At 41.5% G+C, this 24,118-nt stretch overlaps 1 protein-coding gene across 5 annotated transcripts in view; it reads left to right on the top strand.

Moving 5' to 3' along the window:
* The first annotated feature begins 2,892 nt into the window (after positions 1-2,892).
* LOC130182768 (glutamate receptor 1-like) overlaps positions 2,893-24,118 on the top strand; it is a 63,927-nt gene continuing 42,701 nt past the window's right edge. For 2 of the 5 annotated variants that reach the window (XM_056397909.1, XM_056397910.1), the window contains exons 1-2: positions 2,895-3,243; positions 8,181-8,315. In XM_056397909.1, the coding sequence (XP_056253884.1) occupies positions 3,141-3,243; positions 8,181-8,315 (238 nt within the window). In that variant the 5' untranslated portion in view covers positions 2,895-3,140. Of the gene's footprint in view, positions 3,244-7,112; positions 7,307-8,180; positions 8,316-24,118 lie in introns of those variants that run through there. The other 3 variants (XM_056397913.1, XR_008829749.1, XM_056397911.1) reach the window with 3 other exon arrangements.

Genomic DNA, 24,118 nt, shown 5'->3' on the forward strand with positions numbered 1-24,118 from the left:
GCTACTACTGCTAATATCACTGCTGCTAGTGCTAATATCACTGCTACTACTGCTAATATCACTGCTGCTAGTGCTAATGTCACTGCTACTACTGCTAATATCACTGCTACTACTGCTAATGTCACTGCTGCTACTGCTAATATCACTGCTACTACTGCTAATATCACTGCTACTACTGCTGATATCGCTGCTACTACTGCTAACATAACTGCTACTACTGCTAATGTCACTGCTGCTACTGCTAATATCACTGCTGCTACTGCTAATGTCACTGCTACTACTGCTAATGTCACTGCTACTACTGCTAATATCATTGCTGCTACTGCTAACACCACTGTTACAAATTCTTCCACTGCTAATAGGGACAATAGAGATATTGGTATCATAGATACATTTAGATATATTTGCAGTAGTGTCATTTTTTCACTTTGGTGCAGTGAAGTAGTCGTCTTCAGTTTTAATGCCTACTTGGTTTTTATCGGCGCTATAATTAATTCTAACAATAAAGTTAAAAGTTAGAACTTTGTCTTCTTAAACTTGTGGTGCTACAAAAGTACAAAAACAGTGACTGGAATTTGGTTTGTGTTGAAACCACAGAAAAATTACATTTGAAAATCTCTTTTCTTTTCTTTTTTTTACAGAGTACGGGATAATTTGTGGTTGTGTGTACTTAAAGTAACTTAATGTCTCTGATGAATAAGTGAGAATTATTTGGTTTATATAGTAGCACTTGCAAGACGGACACAGATAAACGAGAGCTGTGAGCGATGAGAAGGAGTCTTCACTGCATGTCACCAGAAGTTGATCATTTGTCTTGTTTTAGTGCATCCACCTACGCTGCCGTTAGCCTGTTTGTCGGCTGGAGATAAATTAATTAGGCAGGGATGTGGATGAAAGAGGGTGATCATTTTCCTCTCTCTCTTTGTTTTGTCTCAGTAAATTGGCTGGTTAGAAAGTGAATAGAAGGGGATTATCAGCGTCCCCATTATTCCTTGTGTGGGCAAACTGTGTAGGAGGGCGGACATTTTGTGATTAGAAACTGTAGAAACAGACAACTTTTAACGCTGTGCTCACTTTCCCTTTGCTCCTGATAAAGAGGAGTTTGATGTTCTTCTATAAGAATGATAGAGGATAGTGTGCATGAATGAATTATTAATAACAATATAGATAAAAATGACCAAGGCATAAAATACACTGCACAGTTATTTTTAGTGATTATTAGCGTCATGGCAAACTGAAATATCTCAACCACTACAGGTGGTTCAGACATTCATGGCACCCAGAGGATGCAGCCTATTAACGTTGGTGATCCTCTGACTTTTTGTCTAGCGCCATCTTCAGGTCAAAGTTTTCAATTGTTTTTCTGAAAAACCTTTTATTACTTTGTACAGTCCCTCTTTATCTCATTTTGTCCTTTTCTAACCTTTAAAATTATCCATTAATTCGTTCATACAAACCCTCTCACTGACAGATGTTTCAGAGATGTTCTGGATGTTCGACTGATCGTGTACATGGCTCGAGCTGAAGCCGCTCATGTTTGACCTCTCCCTCCCTGACGAGCCTGAGATCCTGTGAACTGATCGATCAGACCTACGCTGCGTCTTCTGCAGTGTCTGCTGTTCAGTCTGAAGGCAGCTGAAGAGAAACAGACAATACATGGAAACGCAACCAGTGAGGAAACATGCAGATGTTTGATATCAGGTTTTAAAGATCGTTATTGTGTCAGTGATTGATTGAACATTTAAATTCAATCAATTCTGGGATCTCTGGGTTGATCCCACTGACTCCACTGGTTAATAACTGACAACCAGAGTCTTGATGTGCTGAAGGAAGTTTTGTCACATCTAGAATCTGCAGCTTATGTTGTAGATTCGACAATATTTCAAATCAGTAATGATCATATTTTAAAAAGTAGCTCCACTGCAGAGACGTGATACCACACGTATGTACACAGTTCTCACTGTGGGTTGAAATCACTGTTGTTGCCCACTCTCTCTCTTCCAGCTGGATGTGAACAGATTACTGAACCTATCGCTTGTTTTTATTAGAAATATCCCAGTGACAACGACTCCAGTTTATATGTGTGGAATTTGTTTCCTCCACAGATTAAACACGTGTCAGAAAAGAGACTGTTGTGTTTAATGTTGTGTGTTTTATTTCATGTAAATCACATGGATATAATGACATTATAAGTGGTTACTGGTTGTGTGGGTGAAGCTGTTGCTGGTTTTATTTTCTTTGTCAGTGATGGAAGAAATATTCAGATCCTGATCCAATACAATAGTCCTGCATTCAAAATCCTACTGAAGTAAAAGTACTTTTAGTGTGTACCTTAAGTATATGAAAGTACTTGAAATATCAAAAGTAAAAGTAGAGAAAAATGTCTCCTGTGACTGATATATTATTAGATTCTTAATATTAGAATAGAAGCTGGTTTTAACGACTTCATACAGTCAGCTTTATTCCAGTGGTTCCCAACATAGGGGTCTAGGCCCTCCAAAGGGTCAGATGATTAATGGGAGGAAAGAAGAAAAAACACTTCTGATACACAGCGTCTATTGGATCATTTAATCACGTCAGACGTTTAGAAGAGAGTCTCTTAGATGAATGTTCAACAGTACTTGAGTAAATGTACTTAGTTACTTTCCACCACTGGTCGTTGTCATTATGTGATTTATGCCACTGTGAGTTGTGTGGTGTTGTCACCGTGTTTATTCGGATCAGAGGACGGTTTCTCCTCATCCATCAGGCTTTGCCAAGACACAGCATACTGGTGTTTTGCATGACCAGAGAGAGAGAGAGAGGGAAAGAGAGAGAGAGAAAGAGAGAGTGAGTGGGAGAGAGAGAGAGTGGGAGAGAGAGAGAGAGAGAGAGAGAGTGGGGTACAGAAACAGTGAACAAACACTCCGACACCCAGAGTCGACGCGGCAGCAGAGCTCTGCGCTTCAACTATGGATGTTTGATGAGAGGGAAAGACTCAGAGAGAGAGAGAGAGAGAGAGAGAGAGGACTGACTGAAGCAGACTGCCGGTGGATGTGTGAGTCTGTGGCCGGGCTGAGGTGGATCTGTACCGGCCCCGGAGTGAATGGGATTACGCCGGTTGTTCCGCGTCTCCCGTCGGTGCTGCTGCTGGAGGAAACATGCGGCTGCAGAGCTCCCCGCTCCCCTCGGTCCTCCTGCTGCTGCCGCTGCTGCTGATCGGGCTCTGCAGCGGCACAAGTTTCCCAAGTAATATCAACATAGGTGAGTGAGCGGCGGGCTGAGGGGTGCCTGCGCCCAGGGGCGCTCCGGGACAAGAAGACCCGGTCTTCATCTGTATTTTCTCTACCTAATAATCATCTCAGATCATTTCTGATTCCAAAATCTGAAGCTTCTAGTTTCTGTAACACAATATATTCCTATATTTCTCATCTAGGCGTACACATTCATTTATATTTTACCCATTAATTAGCCTATGCGTTCATATAATGACGCACTGTGTTGAGGTTCAACTCCAGTGATATTTCGTTAACACATCCCTAATATCTTTACATCATTTTTCATATAATATGTTAGAAATCAATGATTTTTGGAAGCCAAATGCAGCACCTTTAAAAGTCATTCATTCTTAATATTGGTGCATATAATAATCCTAAAATATTACTATAATATTACTGTTGTTATATTGTGTTTGTACAGTGCCAGTCAGCACGCTGGTAATAATGCCCGTAGCTGGGATTCCCTCTGTGACTTACAGTATATTAGTATTCATATATTCATGTTGTGACTTACAGTATTTTTGTGTCTCTTGCACTTAAATGTTCCCACAACATAAACAACTGAAGTAGAATATTACCATAATGGTGTAGGTGTGTTCAGGTGCTCAGAGATACAGTAATGTTGTTTTTCACTGACAGGATAGGAATCAGCACCATGGACAGAGTCATATAGTGTTAATGTAGGAACCAGCACCATGGACAGAGTCATATAGCGTTAATGTAGGAATCAGCACCATGGACAGAGTCATATAGCGTTAATGTAGGAACCAGCACCATGGACAGAGTCATATAGCGTTAATGTAGGAATCAGCACCATGGACAGAGTCATATAGCGTTAATGTAGGAACCAGCACCATGGACAGAGTCATATAGCGTTAATGTAGGAATCAGCACCATGGACAGAGTCATATAGCGTTAATGTAGGAACCAGCACCATGGACAGAGTCATATAGCGTTAATGTAGGAATCAGCACCATGGACAGAGTCTTATACACTAATGTAATTGTATAGTAATGTGATGTACTGGGTGTATAGCTCTTGACTTTTGTATATGTAACTCAAATAACTCCCCATATTGAGTTAAATTGTGTTTGTGTGTATGTGTTTTATCTGCTGTGACTACCCAGGTTAAATGTACATACCAGGATTTATAGTTTGTATCCTACAGTAATATATTGTAACACTCCTGAAATATAGGTCTACTAAAGGTTTCTTTTACATAACTCACAATTTGTTATTCTGCCAATTGTTTTCTTGATTCGCTGATTAATGAAATGTTAAAAAGGATACTTTAAAAAATGGCAATCACAGTTTCTCAGAGCCCAAGGCAATGTCTTCAGTACGCTTGTTTTGTCTTAATGACATTGCCAAACCTTAAGATGATTAATTTACTGTCACATATGACAAATAAACCTGAAGATCATCATATTTGAGAAGCTGGAGCCCCAGAATCTTTGACTTTTTTGCTTAAGAACCGACTGAAATAATAGATGAATAAATTAATTATGAAAATAGTTGCAGATTAATTTTCTGTTGATTGATTAAGTGATTGATCCAAATCCATCAGTTATTCTTATTACAAGGTAGTGTGCTTTCTTGACTTATGAAGGTGCTCAGCAGCGCCTACAGTATGGTAGTAATTCTCTATAGTATCTTGGGATCGTGTGTTTAATGGTTCCTATAATATTTCCTCTGGGATATTGCAGCCTGTGGGAGCTGGTGGAGTGTAGCCTCCATATATTCTTCATAATATTTCAGGGATATTTCCACATAACATCTGATAATGTTTCATTACACTTAAGCTTTTCCTGCAACATTGGTGACTGATACTACTGCGACTTTAATTATTTTTGCAGACTCAGATTAATAAAACAAAATATAATCAACAGGTTTAGACAATACTACTAAGGCAAACACTAATACATCAGTAATAATAATAATAAAATAATATAATGTATACATTCATTTGAAATGGCCCATCCTGCATAATGAGTAAGCATATTCTGATGCTAATATTTCTGTACTTTTACATAAATAGGATTTTGAATGCAGGACCTTAGTCTGTAACCTAGTATTGATAGAGTGTGGCACTGCTGCTTTTACTTGAGTAAAACATCTGAGTACTTCCATCACTTGGCGGGCTACAACTTCCTCAGCACACAAGGACCTCTGCTGCCACTGTAAATCATCTGTGATATATAGTTCTGTACAGTAGGTAATCTTCTTCAAGGTGTTGTGAATTTTGCAGTGACCCAAAGTGAACCCAATTTGAAACTGTTGAGTTGCCTTTTTAATGACAAGATTTTTGTTTTGGAGGAGATTTTGGCAGCTAAGACCACATAGAAGAAATCAAATAATACTAAATTGTGTAAATATTCCACTATAAGAAAAAGTCCTGCGTTCAAAATTGTAAAAGTACAGAATAATTATCATCAGCAAAATGTACTTAAAGTTTCAAAAGCAAAAGTGGTTGTTCTGCAGAATCACCCCTGTAAGAGGTTCTATTATTATATGTATGATATTACTGGACTTTAATTATTGATGCATCATTGTGTAAGCAGCATTTTAATGTTAGAGCTGGTTGAGGTGAACTATCTGTTTTATTTTATATCCTGTTGTGTAGTTTAAAGTTGTACCTCAGTATAGTTTCCACCACTAGCTAAAACAGGAAAAACTGTATAATGGATCTCTTGACATACTCAGACGTTTTTGAGCTGTGGTCATCTTGGTTGTCGATGTAGAAAAGATGATAGAAAGCGTCTTGTGACCCATGTTGCCCTGGCACCATCTGAACAAACAGATTATCAGTTTTATTTCCTGTATCAGTATCAATAATCTCAACATGTCTCTTTCTAAAATGAATTTCACTGGGACATTTGTGCACCGGATGAATCCTCCATCAACTCTTTTAGTCGCATTTGAACCTCGGCTGGTTTGGTCACATTCAGTGTGGATCAGGTGGCTGAGGGCTGCAGAGCGTGTTACTCTCCCAAAATGAAATTATAATGTGATTCATCGGACCACTGGTTCAGGCTCCCGCTGCGGCAGTTTCCTCTCCAGTTTGGTGCTGATGTGCCAGCAAGTTTAACTAACCTGCATTTCACCAGAATAAACTCTCTCCTGCAGTCCGTGTGCGTCTGACCCTGCATACCAACCAGTGAGCATCAGCACTAAAAGTCAAGAACGAGTTCTCTCTGGATGTGTTTATTGAATCAGCGAGGCCTTCTGTCAGAGCAGATGGACTGCTTCCAGCCTTTATAGTTCTGATGAATAAATCATATACTCTTCCAATAATATCCTTATAACATCCCCATATTGTCCTGTAAGCAGTTTCCATTATGCTAGGTACAATAAGCTGTATTTTACCTTCAAAATAAGGCAGTCACATGAGGGAGATTATGAGCTTTAGCAGTGAGACGCAGGGACTTTATTTTATCACATGGTCATTTTTAAAATCTACTTACTACTTTTGTGATAACAGTAATCTGGGCCTTGTATTTCTGGTCACTTTAATGCAGTGTTTTGCATTAACTGCAGTTCTCGACTTAAGTATAGTTTCGAGGTTATTCCTTTATACTTCTACTTTAATTACTCTACTACATTTATCTATTATAGCATTAGTTACTATCTTATTCAAAGATTGAATGTATATATCTATGTTTGAGACTGTTTGTGAGTTTTACACGTTTGATATACTATTTAGAAGCTTTTATTTTGAAGGCGTAACGCCGGAAAGAGTCGCCGGTGAGATGCGAGCGCGGTAAAATTTTGTCTTCGAACAACATAAAAATGTGTGTGTAGAACCGGACTGACGACGGCACGAGGGTTGTCCGTTTGTGTGTCACACGGTGACCGATGTTACTTGACAGTTTTACGTCTTTTAACCGTTTAAAGGCGAGTTAACGTCAGTTAGCTTAAGTTGGATTCATTTGAAGAAACGGGCCTCCAGTGAAGTTAGCTTCCGGTTCGACAGGTGAAGCGGAAGTTAAGTTGATTAAACATGGACGTGATGAACGAGTAGACTCCAGGAACTGTTTCAAACGTTTGAGGTTTGTGGAACTTTTTGTTGTAGTTGTCGAAACACGATTGTTCCGGAGTGCAGGACCGGAACCTGTGGTGACGCAGCTTTTAGCTTTATTGCTCCGAGCCGTTGGAACAGTCTCCTCGAGGCCGGAAGTGTTGACATTTTCAAACTGTAGCGCTTCACTTTATTTTATTCACTTATTTTATTCACTTTAATCTGTTCTTTTATTATTGATTATATATATATATATTTTTTTGCTAATGTTATTATAACTTTATAAATCTATTCTATTGTATCTCATTCTCTGCTTTCTTACTTGATTGTCCTTGTTAGCTTATCAGTTGCCTGTGAAGCAGTTTGAACTGAACTAACTTGTATGAAAAGTACTATACTAATAAAGTTTGATTGATTGATTAAAAACCTCTGTGGACTTGTTAGATTTAGAAGAGATTAACAAAGAGACCAGTTTAAAAACCCTTAAAAGACCTTTTATTTTGTTTTTTGAAAACATCAAAATGGGAGGTTTTGCTACTTCCTTCTCAGGTAGACCACATCAGACCAGGTCAAGATCAAAGACCACTTTACCCAGACTTGTCATACCTGGAGTAGATTAAAGCCACAGACTGTTTCAAACCCAGTTTCACATTTGTTAAAACTTTTATTCTTTTTGTCATGAGTGTGAATTATTCAGATTGCTTGTATTATTCTGTTAAATTCTTATTAAAACTCAAATATATTCACTTAACCCTCATTAATGACACAGAAAAGCAACAAATCTTCACATTTAAGAAGTATTTTTTAACCAAAAAGACATTTTTAGCCAGTTATTTTGTCCGTGTGTCTCTGGACAGGAAGTAACTCTGTGTGTGTGTGTGTGTTTGTGTGTTTGTGTTGAACAGGCGGCCTTTTCCCCACCGGCTCCCACGAGTACGAGGTGTTTCGTTTCGCCCTGGCGCAGCACCAGGACATCCCCAAGCTGGTACCACAAGTGGACATGGTGGACACGGGGAGCAGCTTCGCCATGACCTACGCCTGTAAGTTCAGAAACAAATCAAAGTCTTTGTTATGGGTTTGAGACTCTGAAACTTTTAGTTTAAAATCTCAACGACAGAAACCGTTGATTTCCAAGAATCCACACGACTCACTACAGATGTTGGTGGAGTAATTCCTCCAAACATGTGGATGTAGTTTCAAGGCTTATAATACTGGCTCAGCAGACTCAGATGACTTTATTTAAGAGCTGAACCCAGAGAAAATCATCAATATCTCTGCAGCTTGTGGTTTGACAAACGGCTCCTGGTTTTGGTTTTGCAGTGAGTTGGTTGTGTGTTTGAGTCTCAGTGTTTCTTACACTTCGTAGACAGGCTTTTATTCCAGTTGCATTGTGTTGTGACGTTTTCGGTGGTTGTGTGTTTATATTGCTGCTTCAACAGTGTTTCCATTTGTCCACCTGAATAATTCTTTCACTGCATCACAGAGCTGCAGGAAAACGAAGACTCTTGGCTCATGTAGATCTGTTTGACCTCATATTTTTAATTCACTGTTTTCAGTGAGTGTTTGAGCTGCAGTGGATGCAACGCACCACCTGCTGGAAAGCGTTGTACGTTGTGAAGTTGTTTACTTTATTTATTTACCTGTTTAGCACAGTAGCATCAAACACCTGCAGCACATGTTTTCCTGGTGGCGTCTTGATGCATGTCAACTTTCCAGAAAAGCATGAATTTGATCACATTTGATTTAACACATTTAATTAATTAGTCATTTGACAGAAAATTAATTGGTAACAATTTTGATCATCAAATAATAATTTTTGACAATTGTAAGCAAAAATGTGAAAACGTTTTCTGTTTCCAGTTCCTCAGTGGTGGAGATTTGATGGTTTTCTACGATTGTCCGGTTTGTACTCGACCCTTTTCTTGAGTTTTGTACAGTTGACCAGAGAAAACGTCACCGTGGACTAACAGCCATTTCTCATGATTTTCTTACGTTTCATAGCCGAATAAAAATAATACAGTAGATTAATCGATAGTGGAAGTAATCATTAGGTAGATCGCTAGATGTGTCCAAGCGTTTTGAAAAATCTAGAGTGTAGTTTGCTAAAGGAAAAGGCGTTAAAAGGTAATAAAGAGTCTAAATTTCATTTACAATAGCCTGAAATATTTTCTCTTGCCCTCGGTAGACGGTGATATTTGCTCTAATGTGTTTTGGTATCTAGTTATGGTGGAACCATCAGACCTATAGCAAACACTGTCACTGCTGCTGCTGTTGTAGCTGTGAAGATCATCGTCTCATAGTGGGCAGGTATCAGTTGTAGCAAAAACTCAAGGTGATGTATTATTTTTCAATTGGTTACTTTAATTTAAAGTCAAGAGAAAGTGTCAAGAATGAGGCACATGGCCACAAAAAAACACTTGAAATCTTGATCCAGGCCAAAACACATTGTGTCCGTTGTTGTGTTGGTTAATCATTTGGTTTATTAAAGGTCAGATAACGGTGAGACAGTCATTGCTGTAGCCTCAGTAAATGTAACATGTCGATTCTTAGGATAGCTTTGGTTATTTACCGTAACGTCTTCTTCAGGTGTGTTGTCAGTGTGACCTCAGACTCCTCGCTGCAGGTCTGTGGAGATGCCGCCCTCCGTCCGTCACGGGTCAGTGCCTCGTTCCTCCATCACCCAGACTCCATTCAGCAGACGGGGGATTTAGAGAAAATAGAGGTAAATGAGGGCCGGCTTTAAAAGAGCAGACAGCTGCAGTAAATGGATGTAAAGACCAGAGGGAGCTCAGCACTAAATGGACTCCGGCTCCGGGGAGCGTTGAGTACAGTGCAGTAGCGGCGGAGAACAATGTGCTGACCTTGTTTTGTTCTGCCCAGAACGCTGAATTTACCAGCCGGCCTCATTACACCTGTATTTAAATCTGCACATGTAATAATGACCCTCGGCTCAACGACAGACATTAGCGGCTGTCTTAATCTGTTGCTGACAGACTCAGGACGGTTACCAGGAGTGCAGGAATGCTGAGGTCATTACTCAAAGCCCCCCCCCATCTCCTCTCTCAGGCTTCTCTCTGCAGCTCTAGTAACAACAGGTCGGTGAGCCAATCAGAAGAGGGGAGGCTCTGAGCCTCTCTTCTGATTGGCTGACTGTTTTCTGAGTGATCCAATAAAAATATAGCAGATTTCAGGTAAAAACATTCAGAGAAACCAAATCCTGCAAGGTTTGGATGGTGGGTCCAGGTGGGCGGGGCTTGGTGACTGCTTTGTTGTGACATCACAAAGTTCCAGAAGTCCTGACGGCTGGTTTTAAGGCTCAGTTTCTGAATACAGGCTGTGTGCATTTCTCTGTGGACTGAGGCTTTGATACTTTCACAGTATTAATATAGAAGCTAGAGCTGATCTATAATCACACTACACATGGACACAGACCTTTACACTGGAGGAGCTTTAAAGTCTAGACCTCACGAACAGTAGCAGAAAACATAAATATGTCAGTTTGTACTTGTTATAAACATTTAAATGCTAGACAAATTAGAACAATTTTATCTTGCCTGTTGTTTATTTTTAAAAAATTCTGTCCATCAGTTCAAAACACAACTTAGATATTTTATATATTCTCACATATGATCTAAAAATACCAGCAAATCTTTGACCTTTTTGCTTGAAAAACGACTGAAACCATTAATCAATTATCAAAACAATTGCAGATTTTCTTTTGATGGACTAATCGATCAATTGACTGATCGTTTCAGCTCTAAAAATCCATCCATCCGTTCGGCTGCTTATCCAGGACCAGGTCTTATTAATTTAATTAATTACATCATTGGGAATAAATGTAAAACCTACAGATTTGAAAGAAACAAAACTGTGATATGATAATAAAGAATTTAAGGCCACTTTGTCTCTTCAGGTTTCCCATCATACCTTCACACTGTGGTGAAACAGGTATTAAATCACATTCTCTGTGGTATTAAAAAGGTCTTAAAGTATTAAATTTAACATGGTGAACTCTGTGGAAACTCTCCACGCTGCCAGAATACTGAATCCCTTTATTTTTTTAAATCTGTCGATGAGAGTCTTTAAAACACTGGAATGATCCGAAAAACAAAAGCTTTAATTGTAGACTATAACCCCTCCCTCCCCCCTCAGCGGCCTCACGTAGCGTCCTGCTCTGCGTCTTCCAGATGAAATCAAAATCTTGCTGCGTATCACAGAGGCTTTAGTGGCGTTTAGAGCGCCGGCGTTCCTTAACGACGCTCTCTCACATTAAGTTTTTAGGGCCCAGCAGAGCCGCCAAACCCCACGCCGTGCCTCCGGCTCCTGGTTGATGTTCTGAAACTCAACACACTGTTCTCTGTATTTATTTATTTATTTATTTTAATCAACAAGTGCCGTAACAAGTGCCTGTGTTTCCGCTGAGTGATGCACAGGGTCCCACAGAGGAGGAGGAGGAGGAGGAGGAGGTCTTCATCTCATCTGACAGAATCTCTTCCTTTGATTTGGTCGGAGCGGAGGTTTAATACTGCACGAGCGTTCAGGGAGTTTAACCCAGCAAGGTGAAACATCCTGATCAGAGCAGACATCAAAGCTCATACTCACACACACACACACACTGTGCAGACGCTGATAGAACCACAGTTTACCTCTTTATTAAAGCGAGGAGAATCTGGCTGCAGTTTGGTGAACACGGTATTTTGTCGTTTCATGAAAGACTCTTATATTCCTGCCGGAGGGTGAAGATATGTTCTGATTACACACGGCCGTTAACGGCGTCGGTTTGGCATCAGAGGGAAACTTACCATCAGAGGCAGATGACATTTAATCACATGATATTTCATTTGATATGATCCAAAGCTGTGGGTTGGTGTTAGCTCGCCGCATGTTGTGTCTTTGGTGGGATTTCTACACCTGACACACCCCCGCCTGTCCGGGGGGGTGTTAGGAGAAACAGATTAGATCAGAATCGGAGGTAAAGAAAACACAGTTGTGAGCTGCAGGATTTTTTTCCTCTGGGCGTCAGTGATACGTCTGATAAGATTATTGTGACACACTGAGTCTGCGGAGAAGCCGCGGAAGCTGAGGCTAAACAGACTCATCAAATAACACAAATGACACTGGATTGAATGTGAACATTAAACGTATAATATAACGTGTGTTGTTTATTTACAATCTTCTGCTGTAGTTTAGCTCGACTCGTTAAAAACTCGTCTGGACCCGGTTTTCAGTTTCAGTCTAGTTTTTGTCCGAGCTGAGGTCACAACACTTGATGCGGTTACGTGAGCGGACGTGTAGGTGGTGGGTGATCAGGCCAAAAGATCACATGACAGTGTTTTCTGGTCGCAGTCCACCATCTGCATCCTGTTTCCGTCTGGTTTTATTCTGAAAGTCCCTCTCTTCACCCACAGTGCTGTCTCCTGCTCACGAGCTGTGTCACAACCAATCAGACGTTTTGCTTAGTTGATGTGGAGAATTTGTTTGGACAGCGCTGTTATTTATTTATTTGTGGGTTGCTATATTTAAGCATTTTAACTTGAAAGTTCTGACTGATATCCAGCTCGCTCCACCTGGGGTTGTCCTGCCTGCAGCAGGTCTCTGGTCCTGCAGACAGACTTGGACTGCAGCTGGTGATCGCGGTTCTTGTTCTAATCAGGTGGATAAATGGTTCATGTGCTGCTATGCTAAGCTAACCGAGCAGAGCTGCAGAGCAGAAAAAGGACTGCTGTCTCCAGCTGCAGCTAGCAGACTAGCTAACAGTTAACATGGTCTGGTTAGCAGAGACTGAACTTTTGAAATTAAATATGTAAATATAGAAACTTTTAATGATGCGATCTGTACGATTCATCTCAGAAGAAGATCATGTGTCAGAGTAAAATCATCTGTGTCGTCCAAGAACCGGTAACGTCAAGAAGCTTCTACAAATCAGCAGCTGATTGGGAGGTGGGGGAGGAGCCACAGTGTTTGATTGATTAGAACGATGAGATGAAATAAAGGCTCCACATTCCCGCCTTGAACAAGCTGAGAAAAAGGCTAAAGTCACCTGGGTTTTCACCTCCAGACCCGGGTTTTTAACCTCTGTGGGGTCGTTATCAAGGCCCCTAATGTCACGTGGTTCGTTAGCGCTCCTGGCTGTTGTAACTTGATGAAACCGTGTCATGTCTGTTTTGTGTGAGCTGGTTGTCGTTCCGTGCGAGCAGCTGTCGCTCCTGCAGCTCGGCGTCGCTCAGACTAATTCCTGATAAAAGTGAGTGTGAGCTGGGAGCGAGTCTCTGCTCTCTCACACATATTTGTTTTTGTAGCTCAGATGCAGCCGAGCTGCTCCGCTCCGACTGTGGAGCGAGTCTCACAGGAGGCAGAGCTCAGTCTGTTTTACATTTCACACAACAACAGACGAGGGAGAAAACAACAGACAGAGAGAGGGAGGGAGGGAGGGTTGTAGTAACAGAGAGAAAAGAGTATAGGGAGGAAAACATGGAGAGGGGAGGACAGAGTTTCCTTCCTAAATCGCCTTAAAAAAATAAAATAAAATAAAAAATAAAATAAAAAAGGAAATGTTTTATTTATTTATCTAATGTATGTGGATGTATCTTTCCTCTGTGTGTGTGTCGTAGCCCCTCCCCTCTCTGTGTGTTGTAGCTCCTCCCCTCACTGTGTCGTAGCCCCTCCCTTAGCAAAGTTAAATTAATTATAACTAAGACCAAGAAAAACAACTACTTTTCACATTTGAGACGTGAAGAAATGAAAAGAAATTTCAGTTGTTTTTACTTGAAAATTGATCAAAAATATCTGGCGATTCATTTTCTTTCAATCGATTGATCAATTAATCGATTAACTGTTGCAGCTCCACACATGAGAGAGAGAGGGAGGACATGTTGATATGAAGAGGTCGTCACACTCGGCATAAGAAGGAGAATAAAACGCTTCTTTTTAGAGCGGAAACAGTCGATTAATCAATCAGTCGATCGACAGACAGTTAATCTACAACTTAATCATATCAAACATTAGACAGATCAATTCTTTGTCTCACGTCACAGTAAACTGATGGTTTTCACACCAGATTCACCTTCGAGGGCCAAAAGGTCGTTGTCGGTACGCGGCAGTTTCCTGTGTAGTGGAATAATATAATCAGACGTTGCTCCAGGTTTTCTGTCTGTTCATCACTCAACAGACGGAAACAAATAATAACTAAAACAATTTAAGTCTTTAAACTAGATTTTGTCCTCCTGCAGGACCGGGGCCACGACGTGGAGGACGGACGACCTGTCACGGTCGATACTGAACTTCACTGGTTCAAATTCAAACTCATTTTAGATGAATTCAATTGTAAAAACCCTAAAGACGCTGGATCATAATCTCAGTTTAAATCGTAAGAAAGCACAAGGACAGAACTGGAGACAAGTGTTTTCACAGGAGAAGACGGGGTGGGGGGGGTGGGGGGGGGGGGGGGGGTTGTCAGCAGTAACCAGAGGGCAGGTGGGATCAGTTCAGGTGCAGCAGCTCCGTCATTCAAACTCTGTTCACGTCTGGGTTAGAAAAATAACCTGCAGCAGCGAGCAGAGTCACTGTGCTTTATTAAAGCTGCTGGTTTCAGTCCCAGCACAGGACGAGTCGCATTATAAGACCAGGGCCGGACTCGTAAATGATGCGTTCACTCAGAGAACACGTGCACGCCATTTCACTCACAGAGATGAGTCTTTATAAACCCAGAATGTGTCACCTGACCTTCCTTTGACCATGTGAACGCACGGTTTTTTAAACGATTCAAGTTAAAGTGAAAATACAAAATAATATGAAATAAAATGACAAACCTCACGGAGCTTCATCTATTATCATCATAAGTTTACACAGTAATAAATATTTAACAATTCATAAACAGAAATAATAATTGTGATTGTGTGTCAGTGTTTCCTTCAGCATCTTTAATTATTTATTGTGAGTCATTGTTAAACTCTATTTTAACTTTTACTAATCACAGTGTTAAAGCCTCTGGAGCCTCGTTAAGACTCTAATTCAGAGTAAAATTTACATTTGCATTTACTGAAGGAGAATCAGTTTCACAGTCAGTGAAATTGTACATATTTATCTTTTTCTATAATATTTCTTCACATTTATATTGTAAATATTTTATCTTATTGTAAATTTTTTCTGTTTATATTTAAAGATATCTGCAATTACTTGCTTGTTTCATCTTTTGTTTATATTTCTTTTCTTCTTCTTATGTTTATTGTCATGAACCAAAACACCAAAGAAAATTCCTCGTATGTTTTGGCAAGATTCAGATTCTGGTTTTTCTTCCTCGTCTTTCTTCTCTGCATCTGATCACTTGTTTTTTTGTTTTTTTTAATCCAAACTGATTGATTACCTGAGAGTCTTCATCTAATTATGGGAGTGGAAACGCACGGCTTGATGATTCTGATGAAGAGTTGTTGTTTGTGCGTTCGGGTTTTTCCTGCGGACGACGACGATGATCAGAACGATTGCCGATTGCTCATGGCTTTGCAAATGTCTAGACAATATTTGACTTCTGTATCCATTTATGTAGTAAGTTATTATTTTCTAGTGTTAAATCAATATTAAATTTAGTTTTTGCATCTGGTCATTTGATGTTAGAACCACGTCACAAATGTTTCACTGCGTCTCGCCAAGTTAGACGTCGTGTACGATGCGCTCAGCGATGCTAACGACGCCGCGGTTGTTGACCCTGACGTGTTGGTCAGAGTTAAACTTGTAGAAGGTCAGAAGGGAAGTGAGATCCGATCACAAGTGGTCAATCTGGACGTGTGTGGAGATGCATTTTAAATCCAGGTGTGAACTGACCGCTTGAGATCGCATCACTGACGCTTGTGTTAGTACCAGGTGTGAACGGGACCACAGACGCTGTGTGGTCTGATCCCAGCAGGAGAAAGACACAGGCTGTTGTGAATACAGGCTCCATGATGTGTTTCTCCTGTACCTACACAGCGTTCACACAGCAGGGTGCATCTGAGCAGGCGTGGGGGGGGCTGGGGGCTGGGTGGTGGTGGTGGTGGAGGTGGGAGAGCAGCCGAGCACCACGAGGGATTTGTGCACCCAGAGCTTATATGAATGAAATAAGCTGTGAGCTTCATGGAAAAACCTGCAGCTGCGTCTCTTGTGCAGCTTCAACATCAACAACATCTGCTGCGACAGAGAGACGACGTGTCCGGGTCCGTGACGCCCCGCTGGTGTTGACCATCACGAGAGCTGTCGCTGTAACGTATGAACGGTGTTTCCATTTCACTTCACACTGAACTCTGTCGTCCTCCAACTTCCCTTCACAAAAAACATCTTTATATTTAGGCCCCGACAGAGGACTCTTATTTCTGTGAGACTTCCTGTGTTTATTTTTACAGATGAAGAAGAGAAAACAAAAATAACTATCTTTATTCAGCTTGTTGCTTGTTTTCTCTCTGTAGTGTAAAGTAATAAAAAATTATATACAGATATTCACTTTCTGATCAGGTGGGATCAATATTCCTAACATGGCTGTGTTTACTACAAACTGAGTTAGAGCTGGAAGAAAAGGAACAAGACCTTATTCTGCTAATTGTTCTGTTGATTAATCACTTGTTTGAAATGTTGGAAAACTGAAGAAAAATTACTTGTTTTGTCCATAAAAAGTTTGAAAAGCAGCAAATACATTTTCCTTTTTGATCAATTAATCAACTGATAACTGCCGCGCTAGCAGCTCTATGACGCTGTACATTTAGACACATTGGTGCTTTGAGCTAAACGCCAATGTTAGCAGGGTATTATGCTAATATATATGAGAGTATATGCTACATATTAGCATATACTCAGCATTTATGATGTTTGCCATGGTCACCATTTTATGTTAGCATGCTAAATTGGCTAATTACTGTAACAATGTAACCTACACCTGAGGCTGATGAGTGTCTTTAGTTCTGCAGGTATGTGGTCACGAATCAGAGCACTGGTAAATTAAATGTCAACAGTTAGCGTAGTTAGCATCTTTTCAGAACAGTTAGCGTAGTTAGCATCTTTTCAGAACAGTTAGCGTAGTTGGCATTGTTTATTTATTTATTATGATGAGCTTGTTACTCTCAGTGGCTGACGCAGTGTTAGCGGTTGTGCTAATGCTAACTCTCTCTCTCTCTCTCTCTCTCTGTACTGACAAGGTGTCAGGTGTATTTAGCCCCGCCCCCCCGTCCCCACCAGTTGACAGGATTGGTTCCTGAGGGTTGTGACGTATGAAACCCTGAATCTGTGTTTATGAGTCTGTCATTGGTTCACTGCAGTTCAAGGTGGAAACACTCAGTCATGGTGCTGATGATTATTTCATCATCATGTGTCTGTGTTATATAAAAACATCGTGTGGACGTTAACGAGGTGAAACACTTGATTTAATTAAGAAGCTGGAACCGAAACGAGCTAGAATAAAATAACTTCATCATCAAAACAGTTGGAGGTATTTTCCGTCCAGTAGCTGCTGAGATATCTGTCGTCTGTGTGAACGTTGGCTCGTGACTGTTGAGCTCCAGACTCAGAGTGTGACCGACTGTCGGAGTCTGAGAACCGAGTGTTCTGTCACAGTCGGTACCGAGTGCAGAACAGTCCACAGTCGACACGAGCGCGCCGCGAGAACCGAAGAGACGTTCTGCTCCTGTTCCGTTTGTGTCATCTTCATTATAGTGAATGACACACAGGAATAATGCAGAGGCAGCTGCCTGTCTGGGCCGCCGTCACACAGACACACAGTCAGTCATGTCGACAGTCAGTCAGTGACTAACCTGTGATGTGTCTCAGATCTGTCAGGCTGTTTGTGTGTTTATCGGAGGACTGAACCCTCAGAGGGTTTCTCTGTTTCAACTCTCTTCTCTCTTTATTTCCCGGCTCCTCGTTTCCTCGTATTTATCAGCAGCTCCACTTTGCTTACGTCTTCATTTGTTCACCAGATTATTCTCATTTGCATATATTTCATGCCTTTTCTTTTCCTGCCTTTATGTGTTGTTCCTTGGTTTGTCTTTGACTAATATTTTGCAGACCCTGCATACACACTGTTTACTTCCCTCCTTTATCTGAGCACGTTTAGAGCCACTGCTGTTGTTTACTCTGTTTACTATCTAACGTTGTCAGTTTGTTTTTTTCATTCATACTCTTATGATTGACTCTGTGAGACCCGAGCACTTTGCAGCTGAGACTTTGAGACAAGAGTTTCAGAGACTCGCTCCGGCAGCTGATTTTATGTGCGTTGAGATACGAGGACAGAGGTCAGGAGGAGTCACTGTAGCCCACCAGAGGAGAGAGAGCGGAGTCTGAATCTTAATGAATGTGTTGCTGCAATAATAAACACATCCTATTATGAAGGAACCCAAATGGAGAGAGGCGCTTTTGGCAATTCGACACGATGTCGCATTCATGCCAGCGAATCAGGCCGGATTGAATGGAGGTGGACTGAATAGACGTGAATAGAAGTGAAATTGGGAGAGACGGGGAGGTAGAGCGAGCATCGCAGTCTAATAGAGCATGTAACAGGGTTTTGAATGGAGCTCTAACCTGAGTGTGACCCCATGTTAACACAGACTCGGGGCTCTGCTTATGGCTTCATGAGCTCACACCCAGCTGCACATTTTAAAAAAAAAAAAACCTCAGGATGGAACAAATTTCATGACAAAATACTGCTTTTTTTTTTTTCTAATGGTTTCGGCCGAGCTGCAGAAAATCCATCCGTCAGCAAAGATGAATGAAACGGAGGGTTTTTCTTCTTCTTTTTTCCTTTTTTTCTTTTAAAGGTAATTTTTCAGGCGGTTAGGTCGCCTACAGGAAGTGGAGTTAAACAGTGACAGTGTCCAGATGTGGAGTTACAGCTGCACAAACACACACAACTCCCCTTAATTTAATGCATCTGCAGAAATGGGACGTGCAGTTGTTTTCCTTTGTGTTGATACTGTTACACTGAATACTTTCCCACCTCTGGACGACTCCTCCTACAGTTTCCACTGTAAAGGCTCACACTCATTCATTCATTCATTCATTCATTCATTCATTTATTCATTCATTCATTCATTCATTCATTCATTACAGATGTTCCGATTGTACATACGTCTCGTAAACGCCATATCTCAGTAACGCCATTACGGAACTTCTTCAAATTTGGCACAAACATTCACTTGGACTCAGAGATGAACTGATTAGATTTTGGTGGTCAAAGGTCAAAGGTCGAGGTCAGGGGGACCTCACAAAACACATTTTTGGCCCTGTGAAGACGATATCTCGAGAACTCTTCAAGGGAATCTCTTCACTTTTGGCACAAACGTTCTCTTGGACTCAAGGATGAACTGATTACATTTTGGTGGCTAAAGGTCAAAGGTCAAGGTCAGTGTGACCTCATAAAACACTTTCTTTCGCCAATACTCAAGACTTCACACAGCAGTTATGACAAACTTGGTTAATATTTTATGACTCTGGATAAACAGATGTAACCTGAAACCAGTCCGAGTGGAGGAGGAGGTAATTCTAGTTTATAACATATAATTATATGATTGTGTTTTATGTTTAATTTGTCGCATGTCAAGGTACAAAGCTGTGAAGTGAGAGACAAATCTGCAAGAAAGAAAAATATCATTCTGATATGAAAAATATCACATACAGCGAGACGTATCGCGATACTCTATATTATTGAATATTGGCCCAAACCAATTGCAAATTTAATGCGTAAAAAGAATCAGATGAGACAAATAAATAAATCCGAATACAGATATATTATTGTTAGTGGCTTTTCCTCGACACCTCTAGTATTCAGGTAACAAATCCTGCTAAGTTGATGCTTGAGTAACCAGGAGACGCTGCGTTCAGACGGGTCGTGGCTGCTCCTTGATGCTGTGAGTGAAACCAGCAGAAACTTCTTCAGATGGCTGCGGTTTGTCGACCTCCTCCTCTGCATCTTCAAGCCTTGAAGTTTGCACATTAAACATAAACTGTAACCACTGAGCTGCAGCTGCATGAGAGTCGGCTAACTAACATTTCAACTCACCGCCCTCCCAGAGGTTCAGATGAAGACGGGAGGAGGAGGAGGAGGGAGGGAGACGGAGGGGAAATTAAATGGTGTTTCTCCTCTTTCTCACTGCCAGGGCTTCCCTTATCAGGAGCGTACAGATTGAGACGACAGAGGGACAGGACACGACTGCCCCGCTCCCCATAGTTGGTGTTATTTATTGTTTATGGGTGTAGAAAATAAAAAAATAAAGAATGCATGGTGTTGGAGACATTTAGGCGGGAAGCCCGGTGGAAAGAGAGAGAGAGAGAGCTGGTGGGTTGCTGGTGACATTTCGCCCTTGAGGACTCGTAGTTACACGCTCAGTTGAACGCCTCAAATGTGAAATGAGGATAAAGTGCGGCGTTAAAAAAAAAAAAAAAAAAAAAAGAGCGTTGCATGTATCGCCTGGAAAGACGTTTATCTTCAGCAACACAAACTGGCAAATAATTAGAAAAAGAAGAGCCGGTGTTCAGATACGAGGGGCTGGCAGCAGAGAAAAAGCGGATTATCTTTAATTAATAATCTTAATCTTTAGTTTCATGTCGGACAAACAAACTGTATCAGATGCCAGGAGAACAAAACTGAAGATAACTGAAGGAAAGAGAGGAAATAAACTGCAGGGTTTGAATAGAGGCGCCGTGTTCCATTAATTTGGGGTTTTTTTCTTTCTTTTTTTATTCTCTTGCATCATCATCAGTCTTTGCACACCTGTGTGAAGCGACAGGTGTGTTAAGGCTTTGAATCCAGATTTGATATTTACAACACACCTGTGATCAAGCAGAAGCTGCAGTTCCTCTAACGACCACTAGAGTCTGGCTCCAACAGTGAGTCAGTCCCCATAGACTCTCATGTTAAAATGTCCAACTTTACAGCAGAAATAAACATGTTTACAGCCTGGTACAAAAACTGTTTTGGTCTCTAGAGATAATTTCCAATTTTAGGATTGTTTAGAAACGGTGCGACAGTTGGTCCACCAGAGGACACCGATGAGTTTATGTCAACAATTCTGTGTCATTCAGGCTGAATCTGCACTGATTCTGTGGGAATGTGAAAGTAGGAAAATCAGTCAGTCGTCCTCCTTTTACTCCTGACATGTAGTTAATGTGTCGCCTCAGACCAGCCTTTTTGTCCACGAGAGGACCGGTAGTTTTTGGCAAAGCCACTTTGTCTTTTCAGCTCAGCAGCAGCTGAACTGTGAGCTGACTGAGAACTGGAATCCAAAGGTGGATTTCACTCTTTATGATTCCACTGCAGAAGGAACAACTACACTAGTTGTGTAGTTCTCACACACACACACACACACACACACAGACACACACACACACTGACACACACACACACTGACTTGTCGCCTCTGGACTGAAACGTGTGTGAATCTCTGTGGACGACTAAAATGTAAATGTAGACATGGACGCAACAGAGACGAGAGTCAGACAGGTGGGATTTGAACCTGCGACTGTTGGTGTGTGTGTGTGTGTGTGTGTGTGTGGGGGGGGTGTGTGTGTGTGTGTGTGTGTGTGTGTGTGTGTTTGTGTGTGTGTGTGTGTGACAGAGTTCCAATTCTCAGCAGGAGATTATTGCATTGATGCCGGAGGCAGTAGTTGCCAAAATGACTTTAGACTCGATGTGTGTGTGTTCTTGTGTGTGAATCACCATGTGGATGTGTGCACTATGTTAGGTTTTGTGTGTGTGTGTGTGTGTGTGTGTCTGTGTGTGTGTGTGTGTGAATGGTGTATCACCCTTAGGAAGGCAGCCATTTAATCTATTATTCAGCATCTCTACTAAACACATTAATTAGAGCCTGAGGTTGAGACGGGTGCCATTCATCTCTCTGGGAGTTGGGGATGAAAACCTCATATCTGAGTGTGTGTGTGTGTGTGTGTGTGTGTGTGTGTGTGTGTGTGTGTGTGTGTGTGTGTGTGTGTTTGAAGTGAAGGTGTGATCGTCGACCTCTCAGACCCGTGAACCTGGAGGGAAAACGCCTCGAGTCTCTGAGTCAAAGTCCCAGAAGAATCAGAGAAAAACCTCCTGTTTTCTGTCTTTCACAGCAGATGTTGTTTCTGCTCCTCGCCGTGTTGAGGTCACAACGAAACCTCTGATAAAGTTAATTATGTGATTTACTGATAATGGAGCTGTAACTAACGACTATTACCATCATCGATTATTCTTTGATTCATCAGTTGGTCTATAAAACACCCGGAAGTAGAGGAAGATGTTATGATTCCTCACAGACTGAGGTGACGTTCAGTTTACTGTCACGCCTCAAATAAAATCATCAAATCAGTTGGAACAGTAGTTAGCATCTTTTCGGAACGGTTAGCGTAGTTAGCATCTTTTCGGGACAGTTAGCGTAGTTAGCATCTTTGCGGAACAGTTAGCGTAGTTAGCATCTTTTCGGAACAGTTAGCTAGTTGGCATCATTTATTTGTTTATGTTGTCTGTTAGCTTGTAACTGACACAGTGTTAGTGGTTTTGCTAATGCTAACTCTCTCTCTCGCTCTCTCTGTCTGTACTGACAAGGTTTCAGGTTTATTTAGCCCCGCCCCCTCATCCCCACATTGGTTCCTTTAGTTTTGTGACGTATGAAACTCTGACAGGCTCTTTGACTTATTTCACCCTGATCAACAGACATTACGCAATCATTTATTTATTCATTTATTCATACTTCTTATTCTCTATTCTTTGCTGTTACATTTCTCCTTACTTATTGATCGCTCCCTGGGGATCAATAAAGTATTCTGATTCTAATTAAAGGTGAAAGGTGGGACGAAGCCGTGTTGATATTGAACTCTGGCAGATGGTTTGTCTTCAGTGAGACTCAGTTTGAGGTTTAGAGACTTGAGACAAACAGCGACGAGGAACCAGGAGAACATGTGAATTCAGTGTGAGAGGAAGAAAGCTCTAAGGAATCAGGGTCTCGGCCCACTCCTCTGTACTGTCTGTGACCTTTTTGGCGTCTCGTGATGTCAGACGTCACGGGCTTCAAGCCGAATCTCCCGCTGCACTCGGGTGTCGCTTCAGATAAAACAAACAGCAAATATAAAATGTCAGTCTCAAGTGTTTGGTGCTGGGATTACAGCTCGTTCTGTTTCTGTCCTGACTGGACGTCTCTCTCTCTGGGAAAGTGGCGGCGAAAAGTGTCGGGTTAAGTGACGGGAACGCAGGACGACGGAGTGAAACAGTGACCTGATCGCCGGATGTGTGTCTCCGGGCCGTTCTGTCTCGTCTTCTCAGCGGAGGAAGGAGACGGTCGTGAGCCGGGGGTCAGTGGAGGATGATGACGCCGATAGACGTCCTCCCTATTACCTGCCGACAGAGCCGCCCCTCCTCTCTGTTCTCCCTCCTTCCAAATGGTATTCGTCACAGACGGACAGATCTGCAGTATGGATGGACGGACGGATGTGTCAGGAGGATGAGCAGCTCTGTGGGTAGACGCGGTCTCAGCTGTGGGCCCTGTGGCGCTTGTCGTCGTCTCTGGGCTGTGTTTAAATAAAGCTCTGTCTAAACGCCTCAGGTGGTGAGGAGCGAAATGTCTGACTGGAGAACCCTCAGTAGGCACGAGGCGAGGTCAGCCGGGTCTCCGCCATGTTACGACGAACGTCCTTGTGGAACGTTTGTCTTCATTAATATTAATAGTTAAGGGGGGGGGGGGGGTTGGTGTCAGGACAGATTTCTTTTTTTTTTTTTCACTTTTTGATTTTTAAAGCTCCATGTTTCTTCTTCTGTGTTTTATTTGAAGTGTTGATCCATCAGAAGATATAAAAACCATCTCAGTGTAGTTTTACATCTCCTCTCTCAGGCTTCTCTCTGGAGCTCTAGTAACAACAG

This window comes from Seriola aureovittata, chromosome 15 (assembly GCF_021018895.1).
Source record: "Seriola aureovittata isolate HTS-2021-v1 ecotype China chromosome 15, ASM2101889v1, whole genome shotgun sequence".
NCBI lineage: Eukaryota > Metazoa > Chordata > Actinopteri > Carangiformes > Carangidae > Seriola > Seriola aureovittata.